Here is a 22,935-nt window from a genome sequence, read left to right on the forward strand (position 1 = left end):
AAAAAAAAATTACGCAAATTTTTGTTGTTCAAGCCCCGCAACCGGGCTCCCCATGGATGCCAACAGGCAGGGCCCGGGCTGCCCCTCTCTGGGTGCCCCATGAGCCCCCCGAGTTCCCTGCAGCCCCCACTCGAGGCAGAGGTAGCTCTCGGTGCATTTACAGCGCCTGTTTTTTCTTTCTTCCAAAGTTGCTACATCAAAATATGGAGTCGGTGGGGGGTACAGCGGGAAGCAGGGGACAGGGGGAAAAAAATCAAAATAAAAACAGGGGCCGAAATACTTCTATTCATTTTAAACTAGAACTGCTACATCAAGCTTTTTTTTTTTAATATATATGTATATGTATATATATATGTGTATATATATATATATATATAAAGGTTATTGGAACTGAAGATTTTATTAAAGGCCAACTTGGAGACTTGAGTAGGAACCTCATCTGCAGAGAGGGGCAGCCCCCCCAGGACAGCCCCACTCCGGTTCCCAACAGCAAGCATTGGACGTTTGTTTGGGTCATGATTCTTCTTTTTTTTTTCCCTTCTTTTTTCTTTTTTTTTTTTTATTTTTTAAAGAAAGGGGTTTTGTCTTTTTCTCTAACATTTTTTTTTTCAGCATGCAGGAGGCTTTTACATCGTTTTCGCTTGTTAAGGTGAGGGAGGAGCTACAAGGAGCAGAGCTGAGCCCCCTGTACCTTCCCCATTCCTCACCCCCTACAGTCAGTGCTAGAACAGGTCCCCCCACCCCAGGTCCCCAACACAGGGGTCTTCTTCCCCCCTCCCCACTCCCACCCACCTCTTCACAACCTGGCATCAAATAAAGACATTGATCAAGAACTTGCTCACATTACCACGAACAGACTCCACTCAGCCAAGAACGACTACTCACTCACTAACACAGCGGCCGAGCCCCCAGCTCAGCCCCTCCAGCACCAACACCAACGTTTCTGAACGCCCCTCTGAAGGGTGGCTGAGCCCCCTGCCCACCCCCGACCCCCACCCCCCGCCCCCCAGCTCGTGCTTCCACCACTCTCTCTACACCAGCGGGAGAATTCCGCGCCACGAAGGGATCCAATGCAGCCCTGGGGTGGGGAGGGCAGCACGGCATGGAGGAGGGGGCACTGGGGAGGGGAGAGGTTCCCAGGGAACGGCCATGTCCCCCTCTCCCTGCCCTGCCCTTCCCTTCCTTAACTGGGACCAAACTGAGGCCAGATTTTGAATGAGAATGGGGCAGTTTTAGGAAGGATGTGGCCAGTGCTGGCTGGGGCTCCTATGCTGAGGATGGGCTGTGCCCCAGGACAATTCGGGACATGGGGGCTCTGGGGGTTCATCCAGAGCACCCCAGACCCCATCACCCCACAGGCCCCACACCAGAGGGTGCAGAACGCGGCGCCTTCCCCCAGGAAGTGCTCGCATCCCAACCCGCTCCTGGTGTGAAAGGCTGCAGGGCTGGGACAACAGCCTGGCCAGGGATTTCCTAAAGCTCTGGGGAGGAGGGGAGTACCAATCCTGCCTGACAGTGTCCCATTGCCACAGCATTTTAACTTTTGTCTTTACTGCTTCCAAAACATCAGCATCCACTACAGCCTGGGAACACTGCCCACCCCTCCAATCCGCCCCTACGGAATACATTACTGTCGATGCAAAAGAGTGGAGGCATCCCATCATCCCACCACCATTTCCAACCCTCCAACTGGTATCTGAAGATCAAAAGTGGATTTTTATCAGCACAGAGCACCAGCAGCACCTGCCCCAGCACAGTGAGCTCAGCCCTTCAGTGACTGTGCCCCTGAGCCCGCTGTGCCAGGGCACAGGCAGCAAACCAAGCAGAAGGGAGGATGTTCCCAGGAACATTACCACGATGAAAAGAAAGTCTCCTGTAACTGAAGGGAATAAAAAAAATCTCAGGTGATTTTTTTTGTTTGTTTGTTTGGGTTTTTTTTTTTAATGTTAGAACTGTCTGTGCCAAGTTGTGAAACTTGTTGGTTCAGTTCTAAATCAGGGTCCAGGATCTGTGAGCAGAAGTTGAGGGGTAGGAAATGGGGAAGTGGTGGTAGTGGGAGAAAAATTATATATATGGGTTTATATACACACATATATATATATATAGGTGCTTGATTAATTAAGTGCCTATATATATATATACACACATATATTTATAGCTGGGTGTACTGGTACTCAATAGGTCAATCCAACACATTTTTAACATCACAGCATTTTGGCATCCACAGACCAGCTGAACAAACCTGATGGAGTGAAGGTGCTGGCCTGCACCTTGCATGCGTTGGCACGGGAGCCAGATCTGAAGCCCATCCTCTCCCACTTCCCAATGGTTTTAAAGTATCTCATTTAACAAAACCAGGAGTCTTGAAATGATTAAAGGATGTTCAACAAGGCAATTTTTTTTCTGTTTTGTTTCGTTCTGAAAAAAATATAATATATAAAAGTGGCCAACCTCAGGAAGATCCAGGAAAAGGACAGCTGAAGAGGTTTTGGTCCATAAAGAAATACTTTTTCTTCTTTTTTGTTTTTTTTCCCCTACTTGGTTTGGGTAACAAAAGTTTTGGTCCAGTTTAAAAACGACGACAACAAAATTATCTCTATAAACTCAGGGTTTTTTTTTTTTGCTCTCTGTTGGGATGCATGTTGGTTTCATATGGGCTCATTTGCCTGTATTGCATGATCGTCTCTCTTAGGTTTTGGTGCAATAGGTATGTTTTTTAAGAAAAGAAAAGCACAATGTTCTCTGTGTGTGTGTGTGTGTGGTGTGTGTAGCTGCAGCTGGCATCACTTGGAGGAAAGAATGAAGAGTGACCTACGGAAATGTGGAAGTCGATGCACTCCCCCCATGGACGGGAATGCTTTGGAAATACCCTGTTAGTGACTCCTGATTGGACTGATGAACAAATCCCTGCTTGGATAAGGAAAAAAGAACAAAGTTCCAGACTCCACGGTGGCTCAGAATAACAAAATAAATGCTCGTCGCCTGGTGTGATCCCAGTAGGTTCTTCCAAACCTTCTTCAGTTTCACTGGCGTCGTTTTTTATTTCTTCACCTTCTTTTTTTGATTTTCTTTTTTTTTGTGTTTTTTGTTTGGGTTTTTTTTAGAAAAAAAGGAAAACAATAAAAGTTCTTTAGCTGTGATTTTTTTTTTGTTTAAATCTTTGAGGTAATACAGTTGTGCCCTCGTTCTAACAGGTTCCCAGAGGTTGATGGTTTCTTTCTTGTTCTTCCAAATCCCTGTCATCCGTTTTCCTTTCTTTCTGTTGTTTCTTTCTGAGCTCCCAGTTGGGCCGACAACCCTGGGGGGAGGAGAGTGGGGGCTTCAAGCCAAGACAAAGGTTGAAGGTGGCTGGAGAAAGGCTGGCAGGGCCCTCCCTGCATCCCTGCTCCCTCCCCGGTCGATCCAGGTGGCCTGGCTTGGTCATCGCCAAGAAGTCCCAATCTCACCACCAAAAAAAACTGAACTAAACTGCTTTGCTTGCGAGATCCGAGTGTGCGTTCTGAGTACTTGGTTTACAAAAGACATTGCAGGCTGGAGCATTGTTCGCCCTTCAAAATTTCTGGCTTTGCTATTCATTTTAATTTTATTATTCACTTATTATTTTTTTAAAAAATAACATACATTGCTTGTAAAATAATTTCATTTCTTCTTTTTCTTCTTCTTCTTCTTCTTCTTTAAATTAATTTATTCTTTCATTCTTTTTTTTTTTGTTCTTCAGATGTCATTATTATTATTATTATTATCATTATTATTATTATCATCATTTTTTTTCTCTCATCCCGCCCGCTCTCCCTTCCTACCCCCACCCCCCCCCAATGCCCTGCTCTGTCTATTTTAGGAAAATATTCTAATGGCCTGAGTGGCTGCCGCGTGGCAGACGGGGCACTCGGGATCAGTCCTCTCGCAGATCCTCACGGCACACTCCATGCAGAAGAGGTTGTGGCCGCAGGGCACCAGCGCGGCCGTCACCTCGCTCTCGAAGCACACCATGCACTCGCGGCTGCTGCCCACCGACGTCCGGGCGGCGGCGGGCGTGCCCAGCTTGGAGAAGCCCTGCAGGGGCTCCCCCTGCGACCGCCGCGGCAGCCCGGACAGGCCGGGCTCGGGGATGGAGGAGGAGGGCGAGCGGTGCGAGTTGGGGTGGATGGCGCCGGTGCTGCTGGAGCGCTGCTGCTTCGAGAAGAGCACCGAGACGGGGTTGGTGTTCTCCTGCCCGGCCCACATCGGGGCGCCCGACTCCGGCACCCCGTAGTACAAATCCTGCTTGTTCACACCGTAGTTGGGGAAGAGGTAACCGTAATTGAAGTCGTTTTGGTCGTTCAGCCGGGGGGTCTCGTAGACGGGGTCAACGGAGCAGTCGCCGATGCAGCCCAGGCTGTTCTGGCGGAAGGTGGACAGGGGCTTGCAGCCCGGCGCCGGCGTGTGCACCCGCCAGGCCTCCGAGTAGCGGTTCTCCATGCCGGAGTCGGGGCTGCTGGAGAGGAAGTCGTTCTCGTTGTTGTACTCCAGAATCTTGCCCGTCCTCACCGCGATGTGCGTCTCGATCTCCTCGCGGGCGCGCTCCACGTTGCCCGGTGCGCCGGTGATCTCGAAGACGGGGTCCCGGTCCCGGCTGGGCGTGATGATGTAGGTGTTGGTCTGCTGCTGGATCCTCTTGATGGTGGCTCCCTTGGGGCCCACCACCAGCCCCACCACGCGGTAGGGCACGCGCACGCGGATGGTGACCTGCCCCGGCAGGGTGGGCGCGCTGCCGAAGGTGGTGCCCGCCTTGTTGCGCGAGGCCCTGATCATGGAGAAGTGCTCGGCCGCCGAGATGATCTCCCGCCGGGCCATGGCCACGTCCTCCCGCCGCCCCGTCACCATGAAGACCGGCTCCTCCCCTCGCACCGGGGTCTTGATGTAGGTGTTGGTCTTTGCCCGCAGGGCTTTGATCTTGCAGCCTTGGGAAGAGAGAGAAGAAGGCACAGCAGTTAACGAGGCTGCCCCACCAGGCCACCATCTCCTGTGCCACCTGGCAGCCACTGTGCAGGACGTGGAACAAGGGAAAGGCCCCTAACCCTGAGGGGAAATGCCAGAGGGAAGTCCATCCTCACCATTCCCACAGACTCCCTCCCTGAGGGGAAATGCCAGAGGGAGGCCCACCCTCACCATTCTCAGATTCCCTCTCTCAGGAGTGCCATGCTCCCCCATCCCCCAAAAGAGGGATCACCATTTTGTGTGCTGCAGCCCACCACACCATCCCCCCTGACTGCCTTCCCTCAGCAGTCATCCCAAAGATCTCCCTTCCACCCACCCCAACACCATGGAGCAATGGGAGATCCACACCTGGTGTCAGTGGTCTCTGTGACAAGGCCTGTCCCCAGAGCCCCAGGGTGGCCCCCCCAGTGACAGTGGTCATCCTTGGGCTCTGGGGACAGAGCTGATGCCCTCATGGGGCAGCCTGGAGGTCACAGGAGAACAGAGAGATGCTGGTCCCACAGCCTGGATTGCCAATGTGGAGCCCTTGGCCACCCTGTGCCAGCTCCCAAGGGGAGTTGCCTTGACTCCGGAGGATTTTGGTACTACTGAGGAGGTTTTGGGGTGAATACCATGAATTTCAGGGGACAAGTTTGTAGGGGAGTTGCAGAGATGCAGCAGTTTGGGCCTCCCCACTGCAGATAGGGCAGGACAGCAAATGCCAGCAGAGCTAGATGGCATGGGGCCAGGATTTGCTTTGGGGCTGAAACAGCAAGAAATGGGGCAGGGCTGCCCTCCTGTGAGCCCTAGCAGGCTGTGCAAAGACTCCTGCTCCAGGTGCTCAGACCCTCTGCTGAGATCACTGGCCATGTGGTGTTCTCTGTGTACCAGTATCCACATCCCAGAGCACACTGAGCCCATTCCCCAAATCTTAGAACCCACCAAGCCCATTCCCCAAATCCTAGAACTGACCAAGCCCATTCCTCCAGCTCCCCACAGCTCAGAAAACAGCCTTCTGCTTTCCCAAAAAGGACAAAAGACTTTCCAGTGTGTTTTGGCTTCCAAATGATCTTTTGGAGTGTCTTGATCCAGCTGGTTGGCTTCAGGTTCCCAGATGACACCAGGATGCCATCAACAACTAAGAGGTTTTACAGATGTGGCACAGTTCTCTAAACTACCCCTGGAGCCCTCCTTGCTGCTGTCCTGCCCCTCAAGAAGCCTCACTTTGTGCCCCAAGGCATTTCTGGCACAAGCTCCAGGGCAGGCTGGGGGTTCCTCTGCAGGAGGTGTGCTCTGAGCTCAGATCAGAGGACACCTGAGCAGAGGAAAGTTAAAACCTGTGATTCTCCAGCGCAGATGAAGCAAGGTGAGCACTTTGCTGCGGTTTCCTGAGGATTTGGGTGTCTGACAGAACCAGAGGATGAGGACACAGCACTGGGACCTCTCTGAGATCCCCCAGCACCTCCTACCCCACCTTCCCTCCCCAGAAAAGACCATTTTCCTCTGACTACCCGACACACCAGCAGCTTTTCCTCCACACACCCCACTGACACCACACTTCAACACACAACGACCTGCAAACGCTGCCTCTGCAACCACCGAATGCGATTCCTCAGCTCCTGGGCTGGATTTTATTATTTCTACAGATCCTGATAAATAACAGCACCTCTCAGGCTGGCAGCTCAGGGCTGCCACTCATGCTCAGCCCTTCTGGAGAGACACAGGCTGGTGACATCGGGGTGCCCCCTGGGATGCCAGCAAGAACTGAACCCACACCTGTGGCACTGGAGCAGCCTGGTGCCACGAGAGCTGGCACAAACAGCTCCCTGGGCTCACAGGTGCCAGGGCAGCCACTGCATCCAGCAGTGCCTGGCGGGGAGCGCGCTCAGCGCGGGCACTGCCCTCGCAGTGCTGGCGCCGCTTGGGCACCGGGCATGGCATGGGCACGGAACCACAGGGGCATGGCACCATGTGGACACTGGGCATGGCACAGCAGGGGCATGGCACAGCACAAGAAGCGGGCAAAGCATCACTTGGGCACCGGGCATGGCACAGGAATGGCACCGCAGCGCACAGGCAGTGGGCACAACACAGCAGGGGCATGGAACCGCACGGGCACCAAGCACGGCACCATGTGGGCACTGGGCATGGCATGGCACAACACCGCACAGGCAGTAGGCACAGCACAGCACGGGCATGGAACCCACAAGCACCGGGCGTGGCACCATGTGGGCACCGGGCATGGCATGGGCACTGGACATAGCACAGCAGGGGCACAGCACCGCGTGGGCATGGAGCATGGCATCCCATGGGCACAGCACTGCACAGGCACTGGGCTCAGCACCACGTGGGCAGCAGGCACAACACCACACTTGCATGGCACCACACAAGTACCAGGCACGGCACGGGCATGGCACCACATGGACAACAGGCACAGCACAGCACGGGCACCGTGCAAGCATCAGGCATGGCACAGCACGGTCACGGCACCACACAAGCACTGGGCACAGCATGGGCATGGCGCTGCTGGGACACTGGGCACAGCACAGACACCGGGCACAGCACGGCACCACATGGACACTGGGCACGACACCAGGCATGGCACAGCACAGGCACTGGGCACAGCACAGCACGGGCATGGCACTGTGTGGACACCAGGCATGGCACAGCACGGGCATGGCACCACAGGGACACCGGGCATGGCACCACACGGGCACCGGGCACAGCACGGCACCACATGGACACTGGGCACAGCACCGTGCGGGCACCATGCATGGCACAGCACGGGCATGGCACCACAGGGACACCAGGCATGGCACCACGTGGGCACCATGCATGGCACAGCACAGACACTGGGCACAGCACGGGCATGGCACTGCATGGACACCAGGCATGGCACCACAGGGACACCAGGCATGGCACAGCACAGACACTGGGCACAGCACGGGCATGGCACTGCATGGACACCAGGCATGGCATAGCACGGGCACGGCACCACAGGGACACCGGGCATGGCACCAGGCATGGCACAGCACGGGCACGGCACCACAGGGACACCGGGCATGGCACCACACAGGCACCGGGCACAGCCCTGGCCAGCCATAGCCCCACACAGCCCCTGGCACAGCCGTGAGCCCACTGCCCCTCAGAGGGTCTTGGCAGCAGCACGGGACACACGCTGGTAAATCAGAGCTTCACTGTCAACTCCTGCTGTGATTTTGAACTCCTCAGAGCCACCTCAGCTCCCCGAGCCTCATTTCCCGTTTCTGGAGCAGGAATTGCTGTCTCCTGCCTTGTGCTCCCACAAAATTCCCATTCATGCTCCACATCACAGCACTGTACTCAAGCCATCTCTGAAACAGGAATTCCACACTCCTGGGGAATGGAAATGCCACAAAAAAGGATCTGGGAAAATCCCTAAATCCAAACCAAATCCACCCCTCACCAAATGCAATGTAGCTCACGGGTTACTCCCCGGAGTTTGCACCCTGAGGTAGATTTGTGATGCTTTGTTGAGTAAAGTTTGCAAACAGCCCATGTGGAGCAGTGGTCAGGCAGTGGTGTGCTGTCAGCTCCAGGAAACTCAGAGGACAGGACCTCAGTGAGCCAGGCACAACTCAACTGTAGGAAAAAGGCACAACTCAACTATAGGATAAATAATAATAAGTAATAAAGGCGCATCCCAAGGAGAGCTGGATAAATTCTTGAGAGGTCACCCGTGCCCTCTGGCAGCCCTGGCAGGGTGGGCTGTCCCTGCCCCACCGCTGGCAGACATTTCCCTGCCCCTCTCCTGTGCTGCTCCCTCCCTCTCCAAAGAGGGAGATTCCATCTTAGGAAGATTAACCGAGATGCCACCATTTCCCCAGGGATATCACCAGAGCATCGCGTGGAAAAGACAGGGGGGTGTTCACAGCAAGCATCAAGCTGAAAATGCCTCCCTGTGCATCACCCCGGGCTGCAGGAGCTCCGTGGAATTCCGCAGTGACCCGAGCTCTGCCTCTGGAGCCAAGCTCGCTCTCCTGCGCAGAAAAGACCTCGGGCAGGCGTGTGGCATGGATGGGATTGGGGCTGGCATTGGGGCTGGCATTGGGGCTAAGATTGGGGCTGGATTTGGGCTCCGTGCTGTTCTCAGCTGTGGGACAATGACAGCATGTGGGGGACAGGGATGTGAGCCCGGCAGGACAGGAAACAATCACAGAGCCGACAGGGAGGGTCAGGCAGGCAGAGCTGTGACAAAGGACCAGGGCTCCATGCTGGGGACAGATGGAAGGGAGCAGTGGCAAGGAATCCACATGAATGAGGGCAAATGTAAGCATGTTACGCGAGCTGGAGGAGCGGGAGGGAGTTGGGCATGGAGCAAAGGTGGTGGAAATTGAGGGAGAGGCACACCCTGATGCCTCCAAGGGAGGAGGAGAATGAGGTGCGTGGGAGCAAAGCCAAAGACACCCCAAAAGGGCAAAAGGAAGGTGGGCAAGGAGAGAGCACGGCGAGAGGGAGGGGAAGGAGGATGTGGAACGGACAAAAGGACGCGTGGTGCAGTCGGTGGTGTGAGAAGGGGGGGAGGAGGGAGGGTCTCTGTGCAGGCCTGCAGACGGGAAAGCCAGCTTTGTGGAGACAGACAGATGGGGATCCTGTGCTTAAAAACGGGAGAAAATCACCTCCTAGGAAATTAGACCAACCCCAGCAAGCCCAGAGGGCTCAGCAGCCCTGACCTCCAGCAGCTCTGACCTGGCACAGACAATGGGCAAACCATCAGCAGCCCAAATCCAGAGAACTCCACAACTTCCAGGGGTGCTGCACTGGTTTTTTACATCAGCTAAAACCAGGCTGGGCTTAAACGTGATTTACTCACTTAGTGCCAAGGTTTCAGGCCCATCTCAGCCCCATCCCTGACTGCTTTGCACACTAAAAAGGGGCTGAGCCTCCTTTGAGATCCCCCTGCTCTGATGGAGCTCAGCTGGATCAGGATGTGGCCCCAGCCAGATGGGCAGCACACCCCAATGTGCTTATTCCAAACAAAATTCATCCTGCATGGGGTGGTTTCTGACACTTTCCCTTCGTGCATAACTGAAATTTGAAAACACTGTGTAACAAAGCATTTTACTCGGGGGATTATTCAAAGGGGAGGGAGGTGGAAGGGAGGGGATTGCCTGGCAGGTGGTGTCAAAATGAAGCTGAGGGAAGAAAGGGACCATGAAACATAACTTGGTCTATGTTCTTATGGCAGTGCACAGACATCAGTGTGTCGATCCCTGGCAGACCCCTGCCACTTAGATTTTTATATTAAACAGAGAATTAAGCCCTTTCTCATTGTGTTTCCACAGCCTACCTTCTATTATCCTGGGTTTTGTCAATAAAGCAGATCCCAAAGCATTCCATGAAGGAGGCTATAAGCTCAGTTCCTCCTCTCATCCTTTTTTCTCTTTAATTTCACTGATTACCAATTGACTCAAAGTAAACGTGTTTGCAAATTACCTGAGTACATCACAAACATTCCCACACAGGACCAAACCCTGGAGGAGTGGAGAGCCTCTGGTGCCCAGACCAGTCAGCTAACTGGAATTAATCCGCAGAGCAGCCATCTCTGGCTGAAAACACAGAAATAAATTGAGTCTACACATTGCCAAGATGGGTGGTGGGGGGTCAGGGGGAGATCTGGATGCACGGCCACCTTCTCTCTCTCTCTTTCCCCTGCATCAGGGCAACAAATCCATCAAAATCAACAGAGAATGCTCCAGGAGCTTGGTTCACCTCTCCAGCAAAGACAAGGGACACCAGGGTGCTGGATGCATCTGATCTAGCTGCCAAACCCATCCCAAATGTTCTCACTCTGAGCAGCCCCAAACCAGTGTGTTTTCACAGGGTTTACCCCAAGGTGCTGCTCCATCAGTGGGCAGAGGATGATCAGTGCATGGAAGGGATGTGCCCAGCACAGCACCACGGTGACAATGCCACCAGGACAGTGCAGTGGCACACTCAGCTGTGCCTGTCTGTGGAGCAGATCCCTCAGATAATTTCACTTTGGTGTAAATTCAGAGTTAGACCTGCTGATGACCTTCTCCTCGGTGCTGGGACAAGGCCAGATCCTGCACAGGTATATTCCGCCACTGATGCAGAGGGGAGGCTCCCACCTGGCACCAACGGCACCTCCATGCCAGGAGCATGACCCTGACCCTGGAAGCACCAAGGGAGCTGTACCAGCCACAGCAAACAGCTCCAGAGCCAACCCCAAGCGGCATCTTTTTGTTTGATTGACTGCGTCGTGGTTTTATTTTGGAAAACACACCCCACAAATCACTCCAGGTCCTGATATTTCATGTTTTCATCAGATACAAAGTAATCTCTGCAGACAAAAGCTTTTCAAGCCCTCTCCTCATTTCTGGCAAGGCGCCGATACAAATTACACCTGCAAATACCCCACCAGTCCCTTCTGGCACTGCCAGTGGGGTGCAAGAGGGTCTAAGGGCACATTAGAACTTGGTCCTTTTTTCCTATTGTAGTCATAAAATTGAAGAGGATCATAAAATAAACAACCCTCAGCTACCTCGGGTAAGGTGGGGCATTCTTTCCCCCGTTAACATGAAAGCCTTGTTAAAAGACAAGCACACAAAGAACTTCACAAATAAACCCTACTGACGGCCTGTGGGGTAAGGTTTTGCTGCATCGAAAACCCGATGAAAGTGGTGTCAAAAAAACCCACAAATGCACACAAAAGGACCACAACCAACCAACTAAATCTCTTTGCACGGAGGGTTTATTGTCCTGATGATGCAAGTTGTGTTTACAAGAACGGGAAAAAAAACACCACCCAACGCACACCATGCCAGGAAAACCAGCGACTGCCTCATTCCAGCGCGGCGATTTTACGCTTTTTCACATTGTGATGAAAGTTGTTTATGAAACAACAAAAAAAAACCACAAAGAAAAAGGGGAAAAAACAAAAAACACTAAACAGCATCAAGCCTAGAGGCACAGACAACCCTTGTGCGGCGGAGCAAAGTTGGGAAGCGGAGCCCCCGGTGCGGAGTGGGTGTGCCCGTGGCACGGCTCGGTCCCGCACGGCTCCAGCCGAGCCGGGGCCGGGCGGAGCGGGGGAAGCGGGGCACGGCGAGCGCGGGGGGACGCGGGCAGCGAGGGAGGGGGCTGCCAGACAAAGGCGGGGGCCCCCACCCAATGCCAGCGCCGCTTTCTTCCCCACTGCCCTAGATTCCGGGCGGCTGCGCTGCGGTTCACTCGGTCAGCGCCGCACCGGCCGCCCGAGCGCTGCGCGGGGAGCGTGCGTGGCTCCCTCGCAGAAAATTCCCTTTGTCTCCCTCTCTCTCTCCCTCCCAGAGCCGTTCTCTCCTCCCACCTCCGGTTCAAACGGCACAAAGTCGATGCCGCTCCGCACTTTTCCCCCCGCGGTGTAAATTCGGAGTAATTCTCGTTAACACTTTGTAACAATCCGATACCGACTGCAAAATCTTTCCCTCCCTTTCGGGCCCATCCCGAGCTGCTGGAGCAGCCTTCAGACCTCAGCAGATCGGGTGGATTTCGAGCCAAGATTTCCATGAAACAAGGAGACAAGAAGATCTGCCCCCCTCGCTGCTCCTCGGATGCTGTACATACATCCACCTCCACAGGGTGGGTGGGGGAGCTGCCATCATCAGACTTCCTCAATGGAAAAGGCTTCCTCGGACTATTTTTAAATGCTGAAAGCATTGGAGCATGTTTGGAGCTACACAAAGAACCCAATCACCTTGGGTTTAGTGGAGCCTCTTGTTATTTGACTTCACCTTGCCAAGAAAGAGCAATTTATGTTAAGATCCTCTCTCGCATAATCTCATTCCTGGTGACAACAGGCTGGTTGGAGCAGGCTGGGAGATGCTGCATCAAAGGGTGTCTGTGAGTACAGGTGACAATGGATGCTATTACTGTGATGAGACCAAGAACCCTTAGAAGGACCAAAAATCCTTAAGAGAGTCCAAAAATCCTTACAGGGAAAGTGTTATCTGGGAGTGGGCGCAGCACGAAGCCAAAGCAACCCCACGGCTTCTCCCGACACCTGCACACACCAGGCACACAAAGAACCAGCACCATGTCTCCCTGCCCACAACATCTGGCCTCAAACGTGCCCTTCAGCCTCTCCCCTGGCTGCAGCGACAGCGGCCCAGCTTGTCTGTGGGAGCAGGCAGAAAAGTTGGATACAAATCTTGATCTGGCTAATCCACACCCACCTCGGGTCACTTTTAGGAAAGAGCTGCAGCGCCTGAAGATTTCTGCCCCTTCCTAATTTCACAGCCTGCACAACCAAAACATGGTGCCCTTCAGACACTCTGCATTCCTCCCAGCACCCACACCCCATCTCAACACACACCCCTTGATGTCCCACCATCTCCAGAAAAACCTGCTGCAAACCCCTCCAGTGCTTTGTCTTTACAATTTCATGGGCATGGCCGTGAGAGCCAGCAGAGCCATGGACAGGCTGTTGCAGGCAGGACACCCACAATGAGGGGTGGCAGGAGGAACACAAGGGCCACCAAGCCCCCGGATGTGTCACACAGGCCCCAGGGAGCACTGGCCGTGCCATGGGGCACACCAGGAGGTTTGGTCACCCAAACTCAGCACAGCTGGATTCACACACATGCCAGGGGAAGGGGGTGACCTGCAGGAGCCCTGACTCAGGCAGACTCACCCCTGATACGTCCCACAGAAGGACAGGCATGGAGGTCACGGCTCCACCTCCAGCCAGGGAAGGGGTGTCACCACCAACCATGCCCAGTCAAAGGGATTCTTGTGACTTCATCCCCTCGTTTTTCCTTTCCCTGTTTCCTGCCCTCCAGTTTGCAAAGCAGCCCTTGGCACATCCCACCAGCCACCCAGCTCTTTGCCACGGACCCAGGGGCACCAGCCTGGCCAGTTCCCACCAATCCCCCTTTCCACAGCCACCACCACCTCACCCCAGGCCAGTCCCCCACCCCAGCTGGCTCGTGGCTCAAATTCAGAGCACAAAGCAGCCCCAGCACAAACTGGAGCAAGGATTCCAGCAGGCCATTGGCTCCTCCAGGGCACGTTCACAGCTCCTGGGGAAAGCAGGAGCTGCCAGGCTCAGGTCGAGTTCCTGCAGCATCCTTGCTTGGAGTGAAGCCACCCCCTCTGCCACAATTACACCTCTTCACAAACCACTCTTACAGGCATTCCAATAAAAATACATCGGGCTTGAGCATTATTTACACTTAAGTGCCTTTTCAGTGCTTTGGCAAAGTGAGGAGTGGCCTGATAGCAGGTGGAATTCCTGTGGCCAGGTCCCTGTGCCCAGATCCAGGCCTCTCATATCCACACCTGCCTGTGAGGAACACTTTAATAGATGGTTGATGTTATTATAAAATAATCTGAAGGGAGAGTGTGTTTCTTCAGAAAATAATAAGTTGAAGAAAAAGCTAAACCCTGTTACCAAGTAAAGCTGTGAAATAATTTTTTATTTCATTATTACTTTTTTCCCCCTCCCTTTTTCAAGACGTTCGTCACCCTGTTCAAAGGTACCCATAAACACAATTGTTTTCCTAGAAAACCATCTGCAACAGGAGCAGTACTACCAAGGGATGACAATCTGGCATTCTGGGATTCCTGGTCAGGCATCCATGAGAGTCCAGGAATCAATCCCCCAGGGAGCCCCACACCCAGCTCCAGACCCTCTTAATCCGGCCTTCTACACAAAAACAAGGCACAGGAGACAGCAGAGACATTCCTGCAGGCCTTCAGAAACAAGTGTGGGCCATGATGTGCGCTGGAGTGAAGAGCCACAGCTCCAGGGACCGTGCTGAAGGAGCCCCCAGCACAGGATCCATCCCACCCACCTCCACGGTGGGGCACAGGCTGCACCATCTGCCCCACCAGCCAAGGGAGCACAGCCACAGCTGCATCCCCCCAGCTCCAGCACGCTGACATTTCAGCTTCCCAGATGTGGGAAAACCCTCACTCACACACACACACACACACAAAAAATGGTGGAAAAAATCCAGGTCTCCACGTTCCTCTCCATGGCTCTGGACACAAGAGGCACGTGCTGCGTTCTGAGCACACACCCCCTTCTCAGGAGTCTGGGGCAGCGCTGAGATCCTGCAACAAAACAGCCCTGGCACATTTCCCCCTCGGTTCCGCCTGCCGAATCCTCTTTCCCAACTTTATTAAACAAAGGGGGCCTGATTCTCCATGGCCTCACACACACACACACCAGCGCAGAGTGGGTGCTGAGCCCCACCGTGCCTGCAAAGCGAAGGGAGGATCAGGATCAGGATCGGGGCCAGTGGGATCTCCTGGGCCAGACCTTCACCCCTTCCTGCCCATCTCCCCAGTGAGGGGCCCCCATCCCAGTGTGAACACCACAGCAGGAGCTGCTCCCCCGGCTGCAGAGACCCCGAGTTTTGGGGAGGTCAGCACCCCCGCACTGCTGCCCGCTCTCCATCCCGGAGAACCGGGACCGGCCCGTGGAACCGGACCTTGCTCCAGGGCTGGGAGCAAGCAGAGCCTCCGCAGGCCCCATTGTTCCAGCCGCACGCCCTAGCGCCAGAGATGTCCAGCACGGAGCCATTTGTGTCCCTCTCCCGTGGCTTCCCCTCGCCCACCTCAGCCCTTCTCGGGGCACTGGGGGTCATCACCCCCCGTGTCCCCCCACAAACCCCCTGCTCAGGGCCCTTCCATCCCAACCCACAGGAGAGCATCTGCCCATGGAGCCGCAGGCTCTGCCCATCGCACTTCCAGAGCGTCAAGTTACTTGTTCAGAGAAAGAAAGAAAGAAAGGAAAAAAAAAAAAGCCCAACACTTAGCCGCACTATTATTATTTTTTTTTTCTCTGTAGCGACACAAAACTTCTCTCGGCAGCGCCGTGCCCCGACTCCCGCAGTGCCCACGGGAGGCGCGGGGCCCCGCACCGCACACCCGGGAGTGGTGGGGGTGGGCGAGGGGTGACTTAAGAGTGGGTGTGGTATGGGGATATATATATATATATATAGATATATATATGTAATTTTTTTTAAAGCCCTCCTCCATTCCACCTCGCTCCGAACGGAGCCGGGAGAACAAAAGCATCACTGTGGCGGCGCGCGGGCAGCGGCTGCGGGGGGCCCACGCGGGACGGCGGCTCCCGCTCCGGGGTCCCCTCGCTCCGGGGTCCCCCCCGTTGCCGGGGGGCGGCGGGAGCAGCTCGGCAGCTCGGCTCCCAGCCGCTCCAGCGGCCGCTCGGACCGAGCCCGGCGGCACCACCACACCCCCTCCGCCCGGCCAACAAAGGGGGACTCCGAGGCGCGGGGCCGGGCTCAGCCTGCACCCCCCGCCCTTCCCCCGCCTTATTCCCAGGGTTTTTTCCTTTCTTAAGCAGAGCGCGGTCGAGCTCGGCTCTTGGGCAGAACCGGGGAGCGGCGCGCGGGGCTCCGGTGCCGGACAAGCCCCCGCAGCGCTCCCGCAGAGCCCCCATGCCACCGTTCCCCAGCACCGCCGTGCCGGGAGCGCGGCCGCCCGCCCACATCCCGGGAGCCCCGGGCTTTGTCCCCGGCGGGGCCGAGCGGCCCCGGCCCCGAACAATGGGCGGGAGGGAGCGGCGGGGCCCCGCGGCCGCGGGGGGAGTGTCCCGGGGCCGGCGAGCGGCGACACACCGGGGCACATCGGGGGGTACCGGGGGCCCGGCGCTCACCTTGCCGTCCCACGATCTCGGCCACGTGCTCGGAGCTGGGCACCGGGACGCACTCGGTGGTGTTGGAGCTGCTCTTGAGCCGCAGCTCGGCCTCCTTGTAGAGCGCGCACAACTTGGGCTCCGCCGCCCCGGCGCTGGGCGCCGCCGAGCCCTTCGGGGCCGCCGGGGGCGGCGGCGGCGGCGGCGGCGGCGGCTGCTGCGGCGGCGGCGGCGGCGGCGGGGGCTGCTGCGGCGGCGGCGGCGGCGGGTTATTGTTGTTGTTGTTGCTGTCCTCCACCAGCACCACGGCCGAGGAGGAGGAGGAGGAGGAAGGCTCGCCTAGCCCCAGCAGGCAGAGCTGGTCCAGGGCGAGCTGCAGCGCCCGGTCATCCTCAAGCAGCGCTCTGTCTTTGCCGCTCCCACCGAAACAGCCTAAATCGCCGAAACCCCCGTTCCTTTCCATTATCCCTGGGACTACCAGGCTAGGCATGGCTAACAAAGGCTTGGGAGGGGGCTGGGGGCTGGGGGGGGGGGGGGGGGGGGGGGGGGGGGGGGGGGACACAAAGAGCTCGGGAGGGAGAAGGGAAAAAAAAAGGCAGAGAGAGAGAACGAGAGAGAGAAAAGGACCCTCCGCCCCCCGCCCCCCGCCTGGCCAAGCCCCTTTCCCGTGTAACCCGAGCCCCGCGCCCGCCGCCTCCACCGCGGTCCCCCCGCCGCCGCCCCCGCCCCCGGCCGCCGCCGCCGGGGGGTGCGGGGGGTGCGGGGGGCGCGGAGCGGAGCGCGGCCCCGCGGGGGGAAACTCTTTTGTTTGAAGGCGGCTGGGCGCTGCGGGAGCGGCCCGGCCCGCGGGCTCATGGGGGATGTAGTCCGGTGGCGGCACACCCCCGCCCGCGGCGGCGGCCACCGGGGCGGCGGGGACCGGCGGCGTGCGGAGGGCGACCCGCGGGGACACGGGTGGATGTGGGATGTGGGATGTGCAATATGGGGGACCCGCTGTGACACTGCGAGGGGGATGCGGGGACCCACGGGGACACGAATGGATGTGGGATGTGGGATGTGGGATGTGGGGGACCCGCTGTGACACTGCGAGGGGGATGTAGGGACCCACGGGGACATGAGTGGATATGGAATGTGGGATGGGGGGACCGGCTGGGACATGGTGAGGGGGCTCCAGGGGACCCGCTGTGACACGAGTGGATGTGGGATGTGCAATGTGGGGGACCCGCCGTGACACTGTGAGGGGGATCCGGGGAACCCGCAGTGACACGAGTGGATGTGGGATATGGGATGTGCGATATGGGGGACCCGCTGTGACACTGCGAGGGGGATGCGGGGACCCACGGGGACACGAATGGATGTGGGATGTGGGATGCGAGGGACCGGCCGGGACACGGTGAGGGGGCTCCAGGGCACCCGCGGTGACACGAGTGGAGAGGAACCCACAGGGGTGGAGGGTGGTGTGGGGTCCGCTGGGACACGGAGGGGAGGCTGCTGTGGGGACACACATCGTGCAGAGGGTACACACGCTGTGTCACGCGTGGAGGGGCTGCAGGGGGACGTGCCATGGCATGGGGATGGGGTGGGGGGTCCCTTTGTGACACGGGTTAGGGAGGTGTGAGAGGACCAACCATGGAGGGGACTGCGGGGAAGCCACCGTGACCCGGCTGGAGGATGATGCACATCCAGGTGTGCCCAGGTGTCCCGAGCTGTGGCCAGATGTGCACACACTGGAGCACAACCCCAAAACGCAGATGTGCCCCCCAAAACGCAGATGTGCACCCCAAAACGCAGATGTGCCCCCCAAAATGCAGATGTGCCCCCCAAAACGCAGATGTGCACCCCAAAACGCAGATATACCATGCCATGGGTGGAAGAGTCTGTGGTCGGACCACTGTGCAATGGGTGGAGAGAGCTGCAGTGGGATTTCCCTGTGTCACACGTGGAGGGGACTCCTTGGGGACCCACCATGCCCTGGGTGGGTGTAGGGGCTGCATGGGGACCCACTCTGGGTTCCATGAGTGGCTCTCTGTGCACACCCTGGCAGAGAGGGGTCCCAGGAATGAGGGGTCTGTGAGGGGACCCACTGGGTGCACCCAGCATGGAGGACCATGAGTGGAAGGGGTCTCTGTGGACACCCACCATGTGCCCCACACTGGGTGAAGGAGGGTTTGTGTGGGGACCTGTTGCTGCCCACTCCTGAGGGGTGTTACAGGGGTGTCCAGGGCTGGGATCCATGCAGAGACCCACAGGGATTGGGCTGGGTTACACCACTGGGATCCATGCAGAGACCCACAGGGATTGGGTTGGGTTACACCATTGGGATCCATCCAGAGACCCACAGGGATTGGGTCAGGTTACACCACTGGGATCCATGCAGAGACCCACAGGGATTGGGTCAGGTTACACCACTGGGATCCATGCAGAGACCCACAGGGATCCGTGGGAGGAGTGGTGGCTCAGCAGGGACACTTTGGGGACAGGACAACAGGGCACCAGTGTCAGCAGGATGGCACAATGGGGCAGGATCCCCCTCCCATGGACAAGGAGCTCACTGCTTTGTCCTTGTGAAAGAGGACATGGCCTTCCAAAAGGGTTCTCCGCAAACATGAGGTCTTCAGTCTTGCAGTGGGAAGACCCCTGACACAGCCACAAGAATCTGAGGGACAATACTACATGTCCACCAGGCCTGGGAATTTTGGAAAATAAGAAGGGGGAGCCCCCCAAGGCCTTGCAGAGGCTCCAGGCTTGGTGAGGCTGCTGTGGTTCAGCTCCCCACCCCGGCTCTGTGCCTCAGCAAAGTCCCCTCCTGCAGACTGGGAATGCTGGGGGGGAGCCGTGGGACAGCCCTGCTCCCGGGCTGGCCTTTCTCATTGAAATGAGGAGGATTCAGCGCCGAGGGAAGGAGGGAAGCATTGACAATCGCTCCCCAGCTCCCAGGCAGCCGCGCTGGGCGCTGAGCGTGTGAGCGCGCCGTTCCCCCCTCGCCCCTTTCTTCTCTTTGAATCAAACCAGATGTCTCCCATGAAATGAGATTGCCGGAGCTCACACTGGAGAGGGACAATGCAGAAAGGGATGCGAGGCTCCCGCCGAGCCACATCGCGCTGCGCAGCGCTGGCAATGAATGCGGGGTGGTGGCACCGCTGCCTTGTCACCGGGGCTGGACATTTCCATCCCCCCCACACTGCATCCTGTGCAGATTTGCTCTCTCTGGCTCTGGGATCCTTACGGGAAGGTTTTTTCTTTCCCCCCCACCTCCCCTTTCTGGGTCTACCAGCAGAAGATCTCAGCTGCGGCTAAACTCGGCAGATGGGGCAGCCAGCACAAGGAGATGGCTCATCCACTGACTCAGCCGGTAAGGTGCTGCCGGAGCTCTCCCTGTGAGTTTGCCCAGGCACTTTGGGAAGGGGGAATTTTTTGCTTTCAGTTTGTTTTTGGCATCCAGCTTTGCCTGATGTGCGGTTCGAACTCAGGGAGATGCTGGGAGGGGCAGGGCCCCTCTGCGCAGGAGCCGTGCTGTGGGTTGGAGCTTGTGCATAAAAAAGAGGGAAAAAAGTAAAGTTAAGGGCAGGAGAACCCCTCCACTGCTGTGTTTCATGCAGCTCATTTTTGTCAGTGTCCTGAATTGGGATTTATTTCTTTTTTCACTGTTGTGTGGTGATGGGAGTCCTGAGAGCGGCAGTTTGGGACGTGTTCCTTTGTGGCAATTTGGGATATTCCTTCTTCTAAGAGTTCTGTCTGTAGTGGGATGTGATGAGTGGTGGCTCCCCACTGCACACACACATCCCATGGCAAGTTTTAACACAGGCACTTGGCTGTGTGTGCCCCATTAAATGGCCAAAAATGTGTATTTAATGCACATGGATGTTCACACACACACACTGCTGGTTCCCTTCACACACCTGCTGGCTGTGGCTCACTCCACACTTACAACCAGGTGAAACCCTTGTGTGTGTGTGTAAGCACGTGTTACAGGTGTAACACACAGAATTATGTACCCTGAAATATCCCATAAACCACACGTGTTCATGTATGAGGTATTTGTGTGCACACACATCTCCATGCAGGGGTGTTCCCAGTGTGGGTGAGGATTGTGTGCCTGTCCATGTGATGGTGGTGGGAATTTAAAGGTGTTCTGCCCTGCAAATTCTGGACTTTTCACTTGTCCAGGTTGGATCTTATGCATGAGGCTGGTAGCAATGCCTGCTCTGGAGGCAGCACCTCATTTTAGGGATATGGTTTTGCTTCCAGCTCCATTTTAAGTTCTGTTACAGAGGTCTTGGGAGAAGAAAGTGTTCCTGGAAATCAGAAAGTGAAAGGAAAAAAGGGAAAAACTGTGGACCTCCAGCTCTGAGCATTCCAGCAGCATGAGCCAGGCCCAGAAATGACCAAACTGACTAAAAAGTTTGTGTGACTCCAAAAACAAAAATTGAAAATTGAGTTTCTTCTCATTTGCCTTCTCCTGGGGCTGTTGGATTTCACTCTGGTTACATCACCTTGCTTTTCTGCACAGCCACAAGGTCTAGAAACTTACTTTAAAAACCAAAAATTCATACTCAGGCAGATTCACATGACTCACAGAGCTGGGAATTTAAGGCAACCAGAAACGCTCCTAGGAAAAAAAAATCACAGGAATTGGCAACATGGGCAGTGACTAATCCTGATGGGTCCCTGATAGCAGCATCTCTCAGTTCATACAATATTTTGGGGGCGTAGCTGGGCTACAACCAAGACTTTGATCCTCTTCCCAGCGATAGCAGCTGCTTGGGAATGATCTTACCTCCCGTCTGGCATCGCTGCCTCTGGGGAAGCTGGATTTCAGGAGTAATTCAGGTTAAAGTTAGCTCTGCCAGGTGGCTTGAGCTGGAGTAGGTCATAGGGGCTCACAGGGGGCTGGATCATTCCCAGCTCCATGGATGGAGAGGTAAAAGGTTCTTTTTGAGGGGGAGGCAGAGCTGGGTTGCGAGCGAGGATTTCGCCATGGGTGTAGTCTCTGCACAGCTCTATCCACTCAGCGAACACCCCGCCGAGGGTTTGGCAGAAACTCAGTGTTTCTAGTTAAAAAGCGGGTATTTCCAAATGTTTTAAAATCCACATCCCCGAATTACTGTCAGAAGGGGAAAAAAAAGTATTAATTAAAGCCAGGGACGGCGGCTCGGAGCGGAGAGGTTGGGATCAGGCAGAGGCATCACGTGCCCCTTGCCGAGGCAGGAGGCTGCAGAAGGATCAAAGAAAAGGGAAAAACTGCAAACTGCAGCTGCTGCTGGTGCCAGAGCCATCGGGAGGGGTGGCCGGGCACCAGGGCTGGTGACAGAAAGTTCTGTGGGAGGCAGGAATAAAGCTGACACTGACTGAGGAGGTGCCAGCAGCCTGTCCTCAGGCAGAACTGAGAGTCACCATCAAGAGCTAATGCAGGGAGAAACTTTCTGGATGAATTTGTGTCCTCGATGTGAAGGCGAATTTGGCGCTTCCCAGTGCTGCATCCCCCTGCCCACCGACAGGACACAAGCCTGGGGGAAAGGTGGCAGCTCCTAGGAAAGGTTTGATGCTGTGGAGGCATCCCATGTCCCATGGACTGAGGTGATGAGCTGGTGGTGGGGAGGACAGGGGGAGCAAACACCAGCTTGGAATCAGGACACCTTTTTTAGGCTTTTCTTCGTTTTCATCTTGCATAGAATCATAGAATATCCTGAGGCAGAAAGCTCAAGCTGGGATACCTTCACTATGAGTGCTTTGAGACATCATCTCCTTGTCCCTGGACAGGTCATTTCAAGAACTGCTCAGGTGCACGTGAAACAGAAGCATCCCAAATGCTGGGAGGCTCTAAGGGCTCCCTCCCACTCTGAGCCCACGTGCTGGCCATTCCCTGTAGGACACAGATCAGGGGGGACTCCATGGTGGCCAATCCACCTGGGATGTCCCTCCATCCCTGTCTGTGTCCATACAATTCATCTGCTGCCTGTTGACATTAAACCTCTTTGCTTTGTCAATGGGACTGGCAGCAAGAGGAGTCTCACTATCCGTGCAAGGATCCTGAAGTGCTTTGCAAACATTTGTTAATTAAGCTGTTCTATGAGATAAGTAAATTAGCGCAAAGCCTGATCCAAAGCTCCTTGAAGTCCATTGGTTTTGGTGAGCCCAGGTCCATGGGATCAGGCCCAGGAGAGCAGCTTTTAAAACCCCTCAATTTTGTTAAGAGCTCAGCATATTGGCTGCAGATGGGTGCTAAGCTACAGGGACAATCTGGCGCTGGGATCATGGTGCTGCACCCTTGGCAGACTTGGTTGTGTTCATAACATGGAGGGTTTGGACTTCTTGTCACCAGGGGTTTGTTT

The 22,935-nt window shown here is 55.9% G+C and overlaps 1 protein-coding gene across 1 annotated transcript; it reads right to left on the reverse strand.

Moving 5' to 3' along the window:
* Window positions 1-1,018: 1,018 nt before the first annotated feature.
* Window positions 1,019-17,094, reverse strand: MEX3A (mex-3 RNA binding family member A). Its single transcript, XM_064732460.1, has 2 exons — window positions 16,625-17,094; window positions 1,019-4,940 (listed from the first exon to the last, which is right to left on the reverse strand). Exons 1-2 carry the CDS (start codon window positions 17,091-17,093, stop codon window positions 3,835-3,837), a joined length of 1,575 nt encoding a protein of 524 aa, XP_064588530.1. The 5' UTR covers window position 17,094; the 3' UTR covers window positions 1,019-3,834.
* Between the last annotated feature and the right edge of the window lie 5,841 nt (window positions 17,095-22,935).

This window comes from Zonotrichia leucophrys, chromosome 25 (assembly GCF_028769735.1).
Source record: "Zonotrichia leucophrys gambelii isolate GWCS_2022_RI chromosome 25, RI_Zleu_2.0, whole genome shotgun sequence".
Lineage (NCBI taxonomy): Eukaryota > Metazoa > Chordata > Aves > Passeriformes > Passerellidae > Zonotrichia > Zonotrichia leucophrys.

Coding starts and splice junctions, on each gene's coding strand:
- MEX3A (XM_064732460.1), bottom strand. CDS start 17,093: ATGCCTAGCCTGGTAGTCCCAGGGATAATGGAAAGGAACGGGGGTTTC. Junction 4,941..16,624: donor CGAGATCGTGGGACGGCAAG/GTGAGCGCCGGG, acceptor TCTCTTCCCAAG/GCTGCAAGATCAAAGCCCTG.